Consider the following 18,496-nt stretch of genomic DNA (forward strand, 5'->3'; position numbering starts at 1 on the left):
CTTCCCTCTTGTTTGCCTTAGTGTCATTTCCTTAGCTGGAGCAGTTTTTTGCTCCTCCTTTTCTCTCCTTATTGCTTTAGTCTTCCTGTTTCCCCCCTTTGCAAGTTTGCTGTCTTTACCTCCCCCCTCCCAGGCAGCCTCCTTTATCTCTATTGTCCCTTATCTCTCTCCCTGATCGGCAAACGATCACCGGCTTTGTTTCAACACCTACTTCCCTCTTTCAAAAAAGAAAAGAAAAAAGCATGATCTGCTTTTTGCCCCTGGGCAATTTGGCTCCAGGGACCACACATTCACTCCATAAGATGCACAGACATTTCCCCTTACTTTTTAGGAAGAAAAAGTATGGAGCGAAAAATACAGTAATGTATTGTGTGGGGTTTTGTGTCAGTGTCGCTTGTGCGTGTTCTCTTTACTATTCACTTGTGTTCCTTTGGTGGTGAGAAAGGTTGGGGTTGGTCTAGGGTGTGGTTGTTTGTTTGTGACTGGCTGTTGTGAACTTGGTTTTCATGTGTGAGTGTGGTGGTTGGGTGTTTTGGGTCAGGTTAGTCATATTGATTCGTATGCTGTTGGTGGATTCTTGTCGTTGTCTTGTTGGGCTATGTATGTGATGAAATGGAGCCATATCAGGGTGAAGGTGTCTTCTTCCATTTGTCCCAGTGTCAGTTTCAGTTTATTGGTTAATTTTTCTAATAAGGCTGTTTCCCATACTATTTGGTACCATTTGTCCGTGCTTACTCCTGACAGGTCTCTCCAGTGTCTGCTTATGATGTTCTGGTTGCTGAGAGTAGGTGGGTTATGAGTTCTTTGTGATGTGAGTGGGCATTATTCTCTTGGAAGATGTTTAGTAGGGCCAGTTCTGGGGTGAATTTCTAATACTTGCTTGGTTATTTTGCATATTTGTTGTATGGTTGTTATCCAGAATAGTTGGATTTTGGGGCACTCCCACCACAGGCAGAGGTATGTACCTGTGGAAGTGCATCCTCTCCTGCATTTTGGTGAGGTTCCAGGGTTTATTAGCGCTACTTCGCAGACTCATTATCTGACAGTATTGCAAGGAAATCAGACATCCAGTGAGGTTCAATTTATTTTCAAATTGTTTGAAATCTTAATTGGGGAATGAAATTTCAGTTAGATAATTTTATTTCATGTTGATTGTATGTAGATGATGCATTGTTAAATCCTGCAACTCCCTGTACAATAGAGATACAAGGCATCTCTCTTTAGTTTTGCAGGCAAGCAACCTGAATTTATACAATTAAAAAATGAGAAAAGGGATAGTATCTATGAGTATATAAATAGAAATATATCTGCATATAGATCAATCAAATTATTTTTTTAAAAGCAGAATAAACAATTAGATTGTCCTTATATGGTAGGAAATGTGGTTATAGGGGGATTTTTGTCTTTCTGCAAAGAAACAGTAATAAGGGTTTTAATGCCAACAATTAGAGTTTCAGGCTAATGTTGTCTTTAAAAAATCTACTGACCTTGCAAATAAACAAAAAAACGCAAACTCGGTAGTTTCCTTTGCATTCAGAAGTTGGACTGATGGACATCTCGGTTTTGTCTTGGGGAGGATAATAAACTATCGGTTAATGATGAAAGTTTATTTTTCTAACAAGCCACTAAAATTTATGCATGTTAAATTCATGTAGCATATCTGAGTCAAGAAGTGGGGAGATTTGCAGCATGATTCCAAGAGCTTCTCTTGGATCTTTGCAAGACGGAATTGTTGAAAAGAAGTATAGTATACATGGAGAGTTTGTTGTTTCTTTTTTTAAAAACACACACACACACACACCTCACCTCACAATAACTACAGCAATATTCCAAGACAGGTCTGACACACATATACCCTTTCTTTATTAAGAGAAAAGATTTGTCTCTTGGCATGTATAACTAGCACACATATTGTTCATCAGTCCACTGACTTACTTACTCTGTGACTGAGATCCAAAGTGTCCAAATGGAAAATAATTGTGCATGAGCACAGAAAGCTGCTCATTTGTCTTCCCAGATGCAGCTCCTTGCACCTTCTCCAAAGATATTTCTGAAGGCTAGCCTCCCCCCCCCCCCGGGGCTGCTCAATTGATTTTCAATACAGCATGAAGGCTGCAGCTAGCAGAAGTCAGTAGGATATGCAATGGGTTTGGATGAAACCTGAACTGCAGCAGGTTAATTTAGAGAGATTTAAGGCTTCTCTGAAGCAAAGTAGGTGTTCTCCAAAAGAGTCCAAAGTAGTCTTCCTGAAGCGCTAAGTCCAAGACAAGGACGGCATGTCTCCTGCAAGCTCTCTTGATTCCAACCAGGGTATATCTTTACCAGGGCTCTTTCCCCCTTTACTTTTAGAAACATTGATTTTTGGGAAGGATTGCTGTTATTTGATCAGAAAACAAATTCATAGCCTCAGACTTTGTCCAGCATCATTTGTTAACTCCTGTACTTGTTTGTTTGGAATTGTGCAGACTACTTAACCAAGAGGCACCTCCAGTGGCGTAGCGTGGCGGGTGCAGGTGGGGCCGGCCGCACCGGGCGCAACATCTGGGGGTTAGGGGTAGGGGTAGGGGGCGCAAATCCAGGGTTAGGGGGTACAAATTACTTGCCTTGCCCCGGGTGCTGAGAACCCACACTACGCCACTGGGCACCTCTAAGATTTCCCAACAAAAGCAAAGCAAAGCCCTTTCCTTCTCCCCATATTTCAAACGCGCGCACGCACACCCCCTCTTACACAAATGCCCCTGCGCCTTATTTGGCAGAATTTATCCCCTCGGAAAGGGCAACTATGGCTGAAAATTTAATTCAATTCTGTTCAAAGAATAAGGGGGGGGGGGGAATTATAGCAGTTACAATTTCTTAAATAATCAAAATGTAAAGGAAGACTTGAAGGAGAAAATAAATGAATAACACCCTACACTTAATTCTTTGAAATTTGGGAGGCATCAGAAATGGCTTCTATACCTTCGAATTCTATCCAGTTCTGTCAAAAAAGTAAAATAAAAGAAAGGAAAAGTTATAGGCATTTGCTTGCTTGCCAGTGTAACTGAATGGGAAGACATACAAAGGCTCTAATTTTCTAAGTTTATATGTCAAAAGCCTTACTGAAATCAAGATATAGTATGCTGGCAGCATAAGTCCCTCCCATTCCACATATTGGGTTTAATTGTTCTCTGTCATAAAATAAAGGATGAAATTTCAGTGGCAGTAACAGGGATATTGATGGTGCTAGATTTTTCATTCTTCTTTTGCAATAAAGAGTAATTTAAAATATTACAGCAATACAAAACTGAAATGACAAGCCCCACAACTCCAGTATTTCTCTTTGACAAGTAAAACTACTGCATGAGATTTGTATTTCTTAAATATAATTAATCATATAGCCTACCTAGAGGGAGCCTGTTCATGTAGCACAGATTCTACATACAGAGGTCCTTGCCTATTATTTATCAGATATGACATTTCTATTCAAGTATGTGGGTTATAATAATTGAAGCCATCAGCAACAACTGTGAAATACTGGACAACACAGGGACTTCCAGTACTCCATGCATAAAACAAATATGTATTGTCCTTCCTTAACGGGGCTTAATCATGAACCATACTTTTAGTTGCTGCTTTCTGCATCACTGGGTGATGCTTTTGTTATATATTTGCTGCTTCTTTTTTTTAGGTTCTGCACAATGGACTTGTCATGGAGATGGATCATCCAACAGTAGGGAAGATAGCTGTTCCAGGTAGGCATGTTTCCTTCATTTTTTATTTTTTTGATGGAAGCCAGCTCCAGAGACTGTTGACCTGAAGCAGGATTATATCTGAGCTAAGGCTGGGCAATATATTGAGATATCATCCCAAACCATAGCTGTCAAGCGTCCCTTATTTGGCGGGACAGTCCCTTATCCCAGCGCCATGTCCCGCTGCTGTCCCTTATTGATGATGTCCCTTAAATTTCCCGGGTTTCAAAGGAAGCAGCTCCTCTCCCTTCCTCCCTGCCGGCCAGGGAGGAGAGAGGCTCCAACTGTGTTGCTTGGCTGTGTTGCTCACCCAATAAGGAGTCTAAGATTGACTGGGGGGGGGTGGAGCTTGCATGCCTTGTGCTGATCAAATCGGCCGCGTTGCCTGGGGACTCGCCTTTGCTCAGCGCTTCCCAGCGGAGAGGTGATGGTGGTTTTCCTTGCTGCATCCCCTTTGCCAGGTTGCTGCACTGTGGGAACCACCACTTGAGGCTTTGTTTGGCTGCTGGTTGACTAAAATCCCTTATTTTGGCTGCTGATCCCTCATTTTCGAGGCTGCTGGTCCCTTATTTTCAAATCTGTAAGTTGATAGCTATGTCCCAAACCGGTTAGAAGTCCATATGATGATACTGGTTTCATAATTTTTGACCTGGCAATATATTGTGAATCACAATGTATGTGTGTGTGCTCATGCTATGCCAAAATCACGATATGTGAAAAACCTTGAAGCCAGCCAATGCCTCTACAAAGCTCCATCCTTATTTCAGACATTGTGATATATAGGTATATCACGATGTTTAGCTGGCGATATATCGCAGTGTTGAAAACCAGATATTGCCCAGCCCTAATCTGGGCTGCTGTAAGGGAGCTACAGTTTTCAAAGCTTGATTGCTCTTTTTAACTCTCAGTGCTTCATGCACATGATACCAAACATTGAATTAAATTATGACACTAAAAGGAACCCTGTTTCACATCCCAAATGTGAGTTGCTCCTGTACCATGGGAGGGATGAGGTGGTTGTGAGATCAGCAGAGTGTGAATGCACCAGTGAAGCCAATCTGGTCTCCTGCTGGTGTGTTTGAACCGTGCCAACCTCCCTGCTGTCTCATTGCTCACTCTCCTGCTAAACAGCAGTGGCTCACCTGTTGGGAGGTCAGGTAAATGCCTCCACTCCATCCGCTTCTAAACACCTTCCTATTTCTTGGTTGGGTCTTGTATGTCTGAGTATTTCTGCTAGCTGAATGGGCATTAGATTGTCATAAGACCACCAGTGAATTGCGTATGTTCTGCAATATCAAATAAGATCTGTTACTTTCCCTGTTAGATTCTCAAGAAGGCAAGCATGCATAAGCTGTTGCCTAGGGTAGTGTGTGTTTCAGCCTAGATCATTTCCTAAGGACCAGGGTCCAGATGTTTCTGAAAGATGCTAGAGTTATGAAAGGTTGTTCCATTTTTGTGGTTACAGTCTCCAGCTCTGTTTCTTCTTTGCGCAATAGCTTTCCTGACTTGATGCATACATGGACCATGTTGCCTGACATAAACGGGGCCTTTATTGGGCAAAATAATTGGCATTGTGCCTCAAAGACAGTGCATTTTCTAGAACTCTTCCAGTAATCTATCTTCCCCAGGAAATAGGCCACTGTACCTGAAACCTCCAGAAAACCATTAAGGGCAGCCCAACAGATGTGGCACTTTGTGTCTAGGCTGTCTTTCCTGTGACCAAGTCTCTCTGATTCCCAGGGAAAGGCAAGGCAAGGAGGTTTTGACTTTTGCTTTATGAAAAGGCTCCCTTGAACAAAGTATGGGGACCCCTATCTTGAAAAAAATCTTAGCGTAAGTTTGATGAAATGTTTGTGCTTTGTTTTTATGAATGTTTCTGTTAAACCATCAATGAATGGCAATCCTCAAACCACTTATTCCACAGTAGTCCCTTTGAAGTTAATTGCTTACCCTGGAGTCAGTTGGGCTAATCTGGAAAAAAAGCAGTGTATATGTGCACATCTGTGTTTGCTTTAGGTTTACCTTGAGCCGTACATAAATTGTGAACTTATGTGTTTGAAAGAAATGGAAAAATATGGCTGAACAACAGAAGGATGGTATTTTTCCTAGTGATATGAAGAAAGGGGGGGGTCCTCAAAAGTAAGGTGGGACTTTTTCTTGTTATTTTGGTACTGTCACTTCTCAAGTTTAAAGTAAGCATGCTGTGTGGAGCGGGAATGAGAAAAGATCTCTGAGATAAATAATGTTTCCTTTCTTCAAATAGTTTTAGTCTCACAATCAAGATGTGCTCAACCAGGTGAAGCATATTGAGGGCATACAGGAAGGAAAGAGAGAGAGAGAGAGAGGGAGAAGGCCAGCATCAAACTGGGGTTCTGCCAAGAGAGATCAAAAATCAAATGTTTGCCTTTTAATCCACTGAGGGAGGCAGCACACTGTGCTTGTCCTCCAGTGGAAATGTAATTAATCAAAAATATGATTTTAATTGGCTAACATCCAGGTTAGATTACTGCAGTGTAGGATACATGGGGCTGCCTTTGAAGATTAACTAAAAACTTAAATAATTTCAGAATGCAGTAATCAGACTATTGACCATAATTGCTTTTTGTTGCTATAATATATTGGCTTCCACGTTCAACTCAACGTGGTTAAAAAAGTAAAATACCTAGGGGTAAATATAACAGCAAAAAATCTGAGTCTATTCAAAGATAATTATGAGAAATGCTGGGCAGAAATTAAGAGAGACTTAGAAAGTTGGACAAGATTGAAACTTTCCTTGTTAGGCCGAATTGCTGCTGTAAAGATGAATGTATTGCCGAAAATGCTTTTTTTATTTCAAACATTACAGATTGTGGACAAAACAGAGTGTTTCCGGAAGTGTCAGAGAGATATTTCTAAATTTGTCTGGCAGGGCAAAAAGCCCAGAATTAAGTTTAAGATATTAACTAATGCGAAAGAAAGAGGGGGCTTCGCCCTGCCAGACTTAAGGCTGTACTATGAATCAGCAGCTTTTTGCTGGTTGAAAGATTGGCTGCTTCTCGAAGACACTGATGTACTAGATCTGGAAGGTTTTGACAATGTGTTTGGTTGGCATGCATATTTATGGTATGACAAGGTTAAGATCAATAAGAATTTCAAGAACCATATTGTCAGAAAAGCAGTGTTTAATGTCTGGACAAAATACAAAGACTTATTGGAAAACAAAACTCCAAGGTGGCTTTCACCATTGGAAGCTAAGGCCCAGAAAAGACTCAATATGGAGGCCAAATGGGAAATATTGGGAAATATTAGAAAAAGATGGAGATAATTGGAAATTGCAGAGTCAGGAGAAAATGAAAGATAAAGTGCGAGATTGGTTACATTATGCTCAGATTAAAGAAGTTTTTAAACTTGATAAAAAGTTAGGATTCCAGGTGGAAAAATCGAAGTTAGAAACGGAACTGTTAGAGCCTAAGACTAAGGTACTCTCAAGAATGTATAACTTGCTGTTAAAATGGAACACACAAGATGAAATGGTTAAATCGGCTATGATAAAGTGGGCACAGGACATTGGGTATAATATTATGTTTGAGGACTGAGAAAAGTTATGGACCATTGGGCTGAATTTCACTGCATGTAATGCTTTGAAAGAAAATGTAATGAAAATGATATATAGATGGTACATGACCCCAGTCAAACTTGCAAAAATATACCACTTGTCTGATAATAAGTGTTGGAAATGCAGGGAAAGTGAAGGAACGTTCTTTCACCTCTGGTGGACTTGCCCTAGGGTTAAGGCCTTCTGGGAAATGATATACAATGAGCTGAAAAAGGTATTTAAGTATACCTTCCCTAAGAAACCAGAGGCCTTCCTTTTGGGCATTGTTGACCAGAGGGTGCTAAGGAATGACCGAACATTTTTTATGTATGCAACAACAGCAGCAAGGATACTCGTTGCTAAGCATTGGAAAACCCAAGATCTACCCACACTGGAAGAATGGCAGATGCAACTGATAGACTATATGGAACTGGCTGAGATGACTGGCAGAATCCGAGACCTGGGAGAGGAGACGGTGGAAGAAGATTGGAAGAAATTTAAGGACTATTTGCAAAAATATTGTAAACTGTATGAATGTTAAGGAGGATGCTTGATCACAAACAACTTGGCACCATTGAATTAGATAAACTGAACTATGAAGATAAGCTAAATTTAGGAAAAAATCAATTTTTAGATAATGATTAGGCTAAACTAAAAAGTTTTAAAAAGTCAAATGAATATATCTAAAATTCAAGATATAACATTGGAAAATTAGATAAGGTGGGGACAAGGTGATAAATTGCTGAATTAATTTTTATATTTTGGAACGTAGGAGAGGGAGATGTGAGGAAGTCCAAAAAGGATAAGAAAATATGTTATGAAATGTGATATTTTTTGTATGTTTTGTTTATTATGTTATAATTAAAAAAAAAACTATTAATAAATATTATATAAAAATAAAAATATATATAATATATTGGCTTCCTGTGTGTTTCCAGACATTACTCACGCTGCTGAGTTTAACTAATAAAGTCTTCTCCTGTTGGAGACCAGGGTTTCAGAGGGAGACCTACTTCATGATGACCATACCTGTTTATTAAGAGCAAGTTCCCTCCAAGAACCGGGTCAGCAGGGAGTGGCTGAGAAGCGGGGTTGTGCTGTGCTAGTGCTGTCCCTGGATTTGGTTGCCTGCTGCCCCCTTTGCAGGGTCAAAGCCATTGTATCTGTCTGGTTTAATGAACAACATTTCCCATGTAGTTATTGACTGTAAGCTTGATGCTGCGATCCTTTGTGCACTTACTTGGGAGTAAGCCCTTTTGAGCTCTGTGGGAGTTGCAACCAGGTAGAAATGTGCCAGATTGTGCTGTAAGCCACTTTTGGCAACAAATAAGGGGATTTGAACATTTCTATCAACAATTTTTAAAGTTGCCATTTTGACTTGTGAAGAAGCAAACTAGAACCTGAAATTCAATTCTTTTAGAAGAAAATATTGGGAAGAAATACCTTGCAGATGGCAACAGGAAAAGTACATAAACTTTTCATGTTGTGTGCAGCCCACAATCTATCTTTTGGAAAGAAAATACTCCTCAAGGGACAAGGTTAAACTGCAAGGAGAGGGAAGGGATGAAAAGGAATGTTCTAATGGCTGTCAACAGAGGTAGGAAGAACAGGCAGAAATGTGAGTTTTCGCATAGGTAAACGACAGTACTACCCAAAGCTTAGGTAACTTAAACTTGATTAAAACTCAAAACCCGTGACAGTGCATTGAAAGTAAAATAAATCATCTTATCCTCTGATAATTTCCCATTTAGAGGAGCCTCTGTAAATGGCTCCTTGCATTGAAGCAGATCACTAAATGGTTCTTTTAGACAGTTGTACTGGAGAAGCACCAGTGTTTTCTTTTGTAACTCGGGGTGAATATGCCTGAATATAATGCACTAGTATAGCCATGTCCTGGTGATATAAAGTACAGAAATAGTTCACTTAGTGTTATCAGCAACCCTTTAAGAGAATTTTCCATTTAGACATTCCTGTGCCATATGATGAAGCCCATGTCTACAAACTTACTGGCAGCTGCCAAATCCAGAGTGACTGATACTTTGCATGTGCTTCCTTTGCCAACCTACAATGCTAAATCTGGATCTAAACTCCATAATGCTATGCATAGGAAGCTGATTTGCTCTCCAAACTTGCTTCATTTCAGATGGTGCTTTTGGGGGAGCCAGAAAATGGGTTGTAACAAATTTCCCAGACAGCTGGAAAAGGAACTACCTTTTCTCTGTGGAATTATGTTGTTCTGCTGCCGTTAGCATAGCATAAAGGCAGTGTTCCCCCTAGATCAGGAATAGGGAGTATTTTTACTCAGCACGTGTTTCGTAATCCCAGTGATGGGACTGAACAGGAAGAGTAGCTTTTCGCAGAGATATTCCAGAGTGTCAGGGCAGGAGGTGTTTATGTCCTGGGCAGCAAAAGAGCCTCAGTGGCTCATCATCTCATGTCCAGCTGCCATTTTGAGATAAGGATGGTGCTGAAGGAAGGCTCACATTTAGCAGGATTTTTCCTGTCTAGGCTCATTATTTGCCTGTTTCTATCAGAATGCGGGGACACAAGGAGGTTGATAACAACCACAACTTGTTGAACTGCACCAGAGAGGTCTAGGAGATTAAGGATGAGAGCAGCTGAGCAGCCACAGCAGTGGACCTCATAAAACTCAGATATTCAAATGGAGTCTGAATTGTAGCATCCCTTTTCTCTTGGGATTTCTTACGTAACTTCTATGATTATCTCTTCGTCCAACTGAACCTCTTCAAGGGGAGCAAGAGAAATAATTTCTACCTTCCTTCTATTTTGTTGGTGTTAGACAGAATACAAGACACACTAACTTCCAGGCAAGACTGTTCAGCAGCCCCCAACACACATTAATTGCATTAATTTGCATTTATACTTGTCAGTCATTTTGCCCCACCTGTCTACATCTTTGTATCTACAGCATCTGACCATCACTGCCAGGAGTAGCCCACACACTGCTCTCCAGATGTTGTTGGACTACAACTCCTGCCATCCCTCACCATTGGCCAGGCTGGTGTTCCTGCTTGGAGTTTGAAATCCAACATCTGCAGGGCACTATGTTGGCCACTCTTGGTCTACACACACACACAGAGAGAGAGAGAGAGAGATGGTGATAATATTGATACATTTGTAGGATTTCATGAGACATCTAGCCATGAAGATTCATTAACATTGCATTTCAGTGATGGCCAGCAGTGGCTCGTGTTGTTCTTAGCAGTCACATTAAACTCCAGAAAGAGAAAATAGACTGGGAAATGGTGGTCAGGCTTTTATTGGATAGAATGTAATGGATATACACAATAAAACATAATGTTAGCTATAGGCCTCTTTTATCAGGCTGTTAGCAAATGCGGTGGGGGGCAGAGTGAAGGGGGGGGGGGAGAACTAGATATATGGAGGACGACTAGATATATGGACAGAGACAAATGTTGCTTGAAAAATGTTGCCTTCCATTGAGGGATTTTGCAGGAAATTAAGGAAGTCTGCACTACATGACATTGTTTCCTGCAGCTAGGAGATCTCACACAATAGGAACAACAACAACAGAATTTGCGGGTTCAGAGGGGGGATATATTCCTTTCCATTTGCAGGGAGCACCTCTGCCTGAACTGCTGATCCTGTCTGCTTCTCATCACACATTCCTTTTTTTGTGCATAGCTGATGTTGCTTGAGAAATTTTAATTTCGCTTCACTATTTATGGCACATTGGAGACAAACAGCCTCACCAGCGTTACCATTACTTCATTCGTCTTTTTTAGTCATCAGTGCTGACTGCTTATGTCTTTTACATTCACAGGGCTGATTTCAATTTTAAGGAATTCAGTGCCTTTTCAGGAACTCCACAGAAATGATGCATGTCAACTCATTTGGCAGAGCTCTCAAAGCTGGGAGTGAAGAGTGGTGGGGAGAGAAACTTTAATAAATATGTAATAAGGTGACTGACAGTGATTAGTGATCATAGACCCCAAAAAGAGAGGAGAGGGGAGAAAGGAAGACAAAGGCTAAATTGCTGAAAAGTTTTGTTTTTAACTTGCTGTTTTCTATTTTTTGTGGGTGGCAATTTTAAGCGTGGCTTCTGTCTTTTTGCAAATAAATTTTTAATAGCTGCTTATATCTGCTTCGGGGACTCTTTGAGTTGAGAATTAGAACAAAAGAGTAAAAGATGAGCAAACCTTTTTGAACTTGTAATCTTTTAACTTGGACCACAGCAAGATCTTTTTCTTTTACAGAAACGTGCAATCAGTACCAGAATTCCCTGGAAATGGTACCAGTTCGGATGCAATGCTAAACCATGGCAGGTGTGAAAAGGAGATAGGAAGCATCCACTTCCTGTTTTTAACTACCCATGGTTTATCATTATATCCAGAAACATCAGCTTCAACAGCATAGACCATATACAGTGGTGCCCCGCAAGACGAACGCCTCGCAAGACGGAAAACCCGCTAGACGAAAGGGTTTTCCGTTTTGGAGGCGCTTCGCAAAACGAATTTCCCTATGGGCTTGCTTTGCAAGACGAAAATGTCTTGCGAGTTCCTGCGGGATTTTTTCCCTCCCCCCCCCCCTTTCCTAAGCCCTAAGCCGCTTATCAGCTGATCCGCTGATAAGCCGCTTATCAGCTGATCCGCTAAAAGCCGCTAAACCGCTAATAGCGCTAATCCGCTAAGCTGTCAATGGGCTTGCTTCGCAAGACGAAAAAACTGCTATACGAAGAGCCTCACGGAACGGATTAATTTCGTCTTGCGAGGCACCACTGTATTTAACTGGGTGTGGGAGAGAGGGCTGGGCTCAACCTCCCAAGAAGGTGATCAGGACTACTGCAACTAGCCACTTGTGTGAGATTTCCCATTGAGGGCTGGGATCTATTCACTCTCTCTAGCGCTGCATGTTTCTACCATGCACAGCAGCTATTTTGGTACGGGATTTCTGACCCAATAAGGAAATGCACACGTAGGAGCCAACTTCCATGAGGCTGCTGCTTTCTGTGGTTTGGGAGCGAGGGAAGGAAATTCTCAGAATGCTCCTCACACAAATTCAATTTAATTCAAATGGGACTAGCAGGCGACAAGACTTCAGTGGAATGTGGACTCTGATTCTTTAGATTTATGAAATTATTATTATTTTACTTCTTGTCTTACTTACAAATTGCTTTGAGTCACAACAAGGCTTACCAGACGCTATAAACTTTGTTGTGTTGATCATGCTAATAGAAAGTTGCTGCTGTTTAGTCACATGGCAGTGTAGGGATTCAGTCCCTCAAACAACACAGGACGTCAAGTCTCTCCTAGGGGGGTTAGAAAAGAAATGCAACTGGGGTGTGTTTTCTCTTCCAGTGTGTGTCTCTAGTGTGTGTTCCTTCATTTCTCCCAAGGGAAAAATTAGTGTGCTTTAGGTTGCAATCCTATACCAATTCACCCAGGAGTAAGTCAGTGGGATGGACTTCTGAGTAGACATTATAGGCTTTCATTGACAGATGCAGAGACAGTTCACACATCTCTGTGCTGGAAGGTGTGTGGGCTCAGGTTAGAGTTTTCTAAACAGGCATGGGAAATGCTTGGTAAATTTCTCAGGTGCTTCCAGAAAAGAGCTTATTGTGGAGTCAGTGCTGGTCACGCACACAAGTTTTCTGCAAACAAGTGTCTACATGATGTTGTTGTCAGCAAAATACCCTCCACATTTCCTCTTGCCAAAGTAAATCTGATGAATAAAAATCCCCCATTAGATACCTGCTGTCAATGTTAAATGTGAAAGCTCAGTAGCACCCTATTTTGGGGTAGTTTGTTGTAAGTGTGTGACATTTTGGTGTGGTGGCCTCTAAAGCCACACCATACTTCTGTTTGCTCCTCACCTGAGCACAACTAGCCATGTTATTATCTGCAGCCCAAGTGACATGGATGTGCCTTTTCCCACCAATTGCCACATTCAACCCAGTGAGCCGTGTTGGTCTTACGCAGTCAAAATAAAGAAATTTAAAAAATTGTCCAGTAGCACCTTAGAGACCAACTAAGTTTGTTCTAGGCATAAGATTTCATGTGCATGCACACAAAAGCTTATACCCAGAACAAACTTAAGGTAAAGGTAAAGGGACCCCTGACCGTTAGGTCCAGTCACGGACGACTCTGGGGTTGTGGCGCTCATCTCGCTTTTAGGCCAAGGGAGCCGGTGTTTGTCCGCAGACAGCTTCCAGGTCATGTGGCCAGTATGACTAAGCTGCTTCTGGAGAACCAGAGCAGCACACGGAAACACCATTTACCTTCCCGTCAGAGTGGTACCTATTTATCTACTTGCACTTGACGTGCTTTCGAACTGCTAGGTTGGCAGGAGCTGGGACACTTAGTTGGTCTCTAAGGTGCTACTGGACAATTTTTTAATTTATTTCAACTGCATACATCATGTTCATTTTAAAGAGGGGGGGGGGCTTCTACAAGTCCTCTTTATCATCTTTGGGCAGGCCTTAGATGGATAAATATGACTTTCCTGCAAGACCACAGTACTAATGGTATTATGAGTATGCATACATTTGTTTCTAGAGCTAAAGCTCAACTGAAGGAATGTTTTCTTACTAATTTCTGCAAACAGTATAAATTGTATGTGTTCCTCTGTATGTGTCTGTGTATACATATGCACATGCACGCACGCACACACAGAGTAATTCACCTTCAGACATTACTTTATCTCAAAAATCAAATTCCCTCAACTCTTGAATGGTAACATTTATTTTTCTCCATCAACCATGTGTTTTGCCTGTTTTTGTTTTAACTGTATGGTTTAGATTGTACTATCAACATTTCCTGGGGTGCCAATTAGCAAAGAAGAGCTGTTTTTACTTCATTGTGTTTTAAATCTTAATAAAACCAAGGAAGCTGAGTTTGTTTGACAGATCTTCCTGCTGAGAAATATGCCCACCAAAGATGACATGTTCAATGGGAATGTTTATTCATAGGAATCCAATTATTTCAGGAGTAAACATTTTTAATAGGCCTGCACCTTTATCCCAAACATTTGTATTGGTGTTGCTGTCTGCAGTGTTAATCACTGACATTGTGTAATCCTGTTGAGTTTTATTGTTATCGTCTGTTTTTTCCACCATGTATATATGGTGCAGTCCAGTCCAGTTCAGCTATCCTGTGCATAAACAAACAAAAGAAGAGCAATCCTTGTTTTATCACGATTGCCTGCCACCCTGACATATCATTCCACATGATGCTCTGACATCATCAGCTGCTGCGTCTCATCCTAGATCTTAACTTGGCTGTTTCTGTGTTCCTAAAGTTTCAACAAGCACTTTTCTCTTCCTCCTTGTGACAAACTCAGCCAGGTGCTTAGCTGATCCTTAGTGGGCTGTTGTAAAACATGCATGCGGGCCTCGTGTGCATTGTAAAATAACCAAATTACTTCAACACACATACATTTCAAGTATCGTTATGATCTTTCATAATTAGTGTGTAGGAAAAATGTTTTCCACTGCCTGCGGTGAAGCTCCATACCATTAAAAATAAGGACATGTTTTCAATATTTAGATAATTTCACTTAAGTGTTAAAGGCACTGGAGGTTGCCTAGATGCATTCTTTCATGCGCTCCCCACATATTTCTTCCAAATGGAGACCAGCACAAACCCGTCCCCTAAGAACAGAAACGAGGCATGGAAATTTACAGTTCACGGATCTTCGTGCATTTGCAAAATGTTGCACAGGCTTTTATTTTGATTCCCACCCTTCCCCCCCTTTATTCACATTAAAAGCTGGACTTTTAAAATAAGTGTGAGAACTCAAATATAGTCAGACCCTGTTCCATTCATTGCTTTTAAATTAATATGGAACACAAATAGACCCACCCACCTCCAAAACCCAATGTCTGCAACAACGTGTTGTCAGAATCCCATCCATCTCAGATTCGAGGGAGACCTCTGAGGAAAAGGCATGGAATTATGTGTAGTACAGCTGGGGGGCCTGGAAAACCCCACAAAACTCCCAGAAGTGCCTTGGCTCAGGAAACCCCTCCCAATGACTCATCCAATCACAGCCTTGATCCCCAGTTCTCCTTCTTCATCACCCAAACCTCAAAAGTGAAGGTTGCAACAGACTTGGTGGAAAGACCAGATTCAACTCATGTGCACTGGAGGAGGGAGAAGACTCAGCTGTGAAGAGTGACCCATCAGATGGCCAGAAAGTGGAGGAGCTGATAGGATTGTTACCATAAAGAAGCAATGCAGAAGCAAGAAGAAGCAGCTAAGCCAGCTGCTGCAGGCTGGAAAGCCAGACAGGATGTTTGTGACTGTTACCATGGCAATAAAGGGGCAGTCCATTCTCCGTATTGAGCACCGGATGTGAGCTCAGTGTGTGTTATATTATCTGTACAGGCTGTACATGGGTGGAGTTTGAGAGTTTTCTCTCTGTTGTTCAAAGAGTGCAGACATCTTTATCTGTATGGCTGCTAAAGACAGAAATAAAGACATGTAAATACACTTCTGTCTGTCTGATTCCCCTCCCTGGGGATATGCAGGGAGGAGGAGAAGCAGTGGTGTGTTTTTCTCACAGTCTGGGAAAAATCGCCGATACGGACCTCATCTGTTTTCCTGCCGGGAGTCGCGGGAGGGAGGTCAAAAGGAATTCAGCCGGTGCCTGGAGACTGGCACATCCCTCTGACTGAGGCAGAATTCCAATAAGGATATGCACCTCTCAGATGCTTCTGGACCCTTTTTGCTACTTTAACAGCTCCTTACTGTGCTCCTTAGTGTCCAGATCACTTTCTCACCTTCAGAAATCCCCAGCTCAGCTCCCATTGCGTGGCGAGATCCCGCCTCCCACCAGTAGAAATAAAGACACAGGACACAGTAATTTAGGTTAATGGGCTAAAATTAGGCCACAACTTTATTGGTTACAGGTGATGAGCGGTATTGGCTTAGGCATTGGTCCTAATCAACTATCCGGCTTCAGTCTGTCTGCCTGAAGACCGGGAAGGGTTAACACCAGCAGGGGAGCCCTGCTGATGCACATCAACTAGGCTCTCCTCCGGGATCACTGCTCGGGGGCATGCCTTGGGCCCTGGCCTCCATAGGCTTTGGACGCGGCCATGCCCCCCCGGAATCCTTTACCGGACTACCCTTCAATATCCGGGGGAGGTGATGGCGCTCCCCCCTCATACATTTACATAACAATACCCATACCAATGCCTAACCGCCACCCGAGCAAAGCTTGCCGCCAATACCCTCAAACCTGAAACCAATCCCTAATCCCAGCCATCATATCCGCCATCCACACATCGTTTCCCGCATCGAAAAGATGTACACCATCCTCTCAGTAGAGGGCCACTTTGCGGCCAAAGAGGGAGATTCCCGGCCGCGCTTGCCTTAAATGAGGCAAGCCACACCCCCTGGGCCAGCCAATTGGCTGGCCTGGGGATGACGCAGCCAATAATTTCCCAGATCGCACGGAGCTGGCTTTCTCACTCCAGTACCAGTGCCAATACCTTTACTACTAGGTCCTGGCTATCAGGACAGACAATCAAACAAAATGAGTCTCATCCAAAACTGCATTTCTTGCTTACTCACTTGCTATGTGATGAAAATATTTGTCATTTATATAGCAATCTTTGATTGCTTTAACCTTCTTTGTACACTTTAACCCTTACAAAATAGGTCAGTGTTGTTTTCCCTTTAGTGGTGGGGGATGGGCTGAAGTGGGAAGAATAGTGACTTGCCTCAAGTCCAGGCATGGGCAAACTCCAGATGTTTTGGGACTACAACTCCTATCATCCCTAGCTAACAGGACCAGTGGTCAGGGATGATGGGGGTTGTAGTCCCAAAACATCTGGAGGGCTGAGTTTGCCTATGCCTGCTCAAGTCCCATTGTGAGTTCATGACTGCAGTGAGTTTTGAAGGGGGAATTCTCTGGCTCACACACTTAACAGCAAGAGTGCATCAGTTGATGGCGAGCTGCGTGCAAGGGAAACACTGGCCCAGTTTGGACATATACTTGGAGATGGTTTTAGTGCTATGTGAATAAGCCTGCCTGCACCTCAAGCTCAGGTACTCCTCCCTCCATTCTTGTCCTCTGATCTGTTTCATCTCTTTGCAGAAGCCGATTGTCATTTGAAAAAGAGAGAAAGTGAGCAAACCTATAATTGGAGGGATGGGGAATTATCTGAGGCAGTAGGTCTTTAAATACCAGTTGCTGGGAAGGACAAGTAAGGAGAGTGCTGTTGCACTCAGGTCCTCTGATGGACTTCCCCTGGGCATCTGGTTGGTCACCATGAAAATAGGATGCTGGACTAGATGACCTTTGACCTTGTCTGCCTTGGCTCTTACTACATGAGGGCCACACCTGTAGATCCAAAGGAGGCCTGTCTTTCACAGCATCTGTTTCTGACCATGACGCTGGAGGAACACGTCCCTCTTGGGAGAGGCCATGTGGGGCCTGTCTCAGAGCTCTGACTTAATAGTGGTGCTACTGGCTCTGACTTAACTATACTTGAAGAATTTTATCTTCATGAATTCTGAAATGAGCCGGCCTGATACAAACCTCCCAGGCTAATGTGTGGATTGGAAGTTTCATACTTCCTGAATGTTCTGGTGCAGTTTTGGCTACATATTATGACACGTATAAAAATGTGTATTTTGAGAGAAAGTCATTAAAAATACATATTTAAATGGAAATTCTTGTGCAGAGTTCGCTTTCTTGAAAATCAGTAATAGCAGTGGGGTGAAACAAGCTAGCAATTGAATACATTCAACAGTAATAGACTGATGTATCAGTCTGAACTCTGACTTATATTCATGGGATAAAAAAATGTATCTGTTTTTATTGACAAGGGGCCCTAGTGGAATTTTGTAGCCATTCTGTGTTAAGAAGTTGCACATATTAGATAACCTACCCACCCCCACCATGGTCACATTTGGACTCAGTAAGTTTGCAAAAGGAGGGATTCTGGCCAGCATTCAAGATTCTGTGTTTGTGGCCACTGTGGGGAACATAGAAGGTAAGGATGAGGCATAGGATTTAATAGTGGTAATATATTTACTTTTGCTACTTTCCTAGCTTGCTAGTCAAAGTTTAGTGGTGTAATTCCTGAAAGAGAATTTTTACTTCCTGGCTTTCATTTGCTCCACAAATCAAAGTCCCCATAAACTCTGCTGTAGGATCTATTCATTCCCTGTTTTTATACCTGCAAATGTTTTCAGTTTAGCAG

At 42.1% G+C, this 18,496-nt stretch overlaps 1 protein-coding gene and 1 long non-coding RNA gene across 4 annotated transcripts in view; one reads left to right on the forward strand and one right to left on the reverse strand.

Annotated features, from left to right (window-relative positions):
- SUGCT (succinyl-CoA:glutarate-CoA transferase) overlaps positions 1 to 18,496 on the forward strand; it is a 322,274-nt gene that overhangs the window by 266,424 nt on the left and 37,354 nt on the right. For all 3 annotated transcript variants that reach the window (XM_079947612.1, XM_079947608.1, XM_079947609.1), the window contains exon 13: positions 3,668 to 3,731. In XM_079947612.1, coding sequence (XP_079803738.1) covers positions 3,668 to 3,731 — 64 coding nt within the window. The remainder of the gene's footprint in view (positions 1 to 3,667; positions 3,732 to 18,496) is intronic.
- Positions 1 to 18,496, reverse strand: part of LOC307199695 — a 283,211-nt gene that overhangs the window by 225,880 nt on the left and 38,835 nt on the right. The gene's annotated exons all lie outside the window — the stretch shown is intronic.

The sequence above is a fragment of the Podarcis cretensis genome (genome assembly GCF_951804945.1).
Source record: "Podarcis cretensis genome assembly, chromosome: 12".
NCBI classification, from domain to species: Eukaryota; Metazoa; Chordata; class Lepidosauria; order Squamata; family Lacertidae; genus Podarcis; species Podarcis cretensis.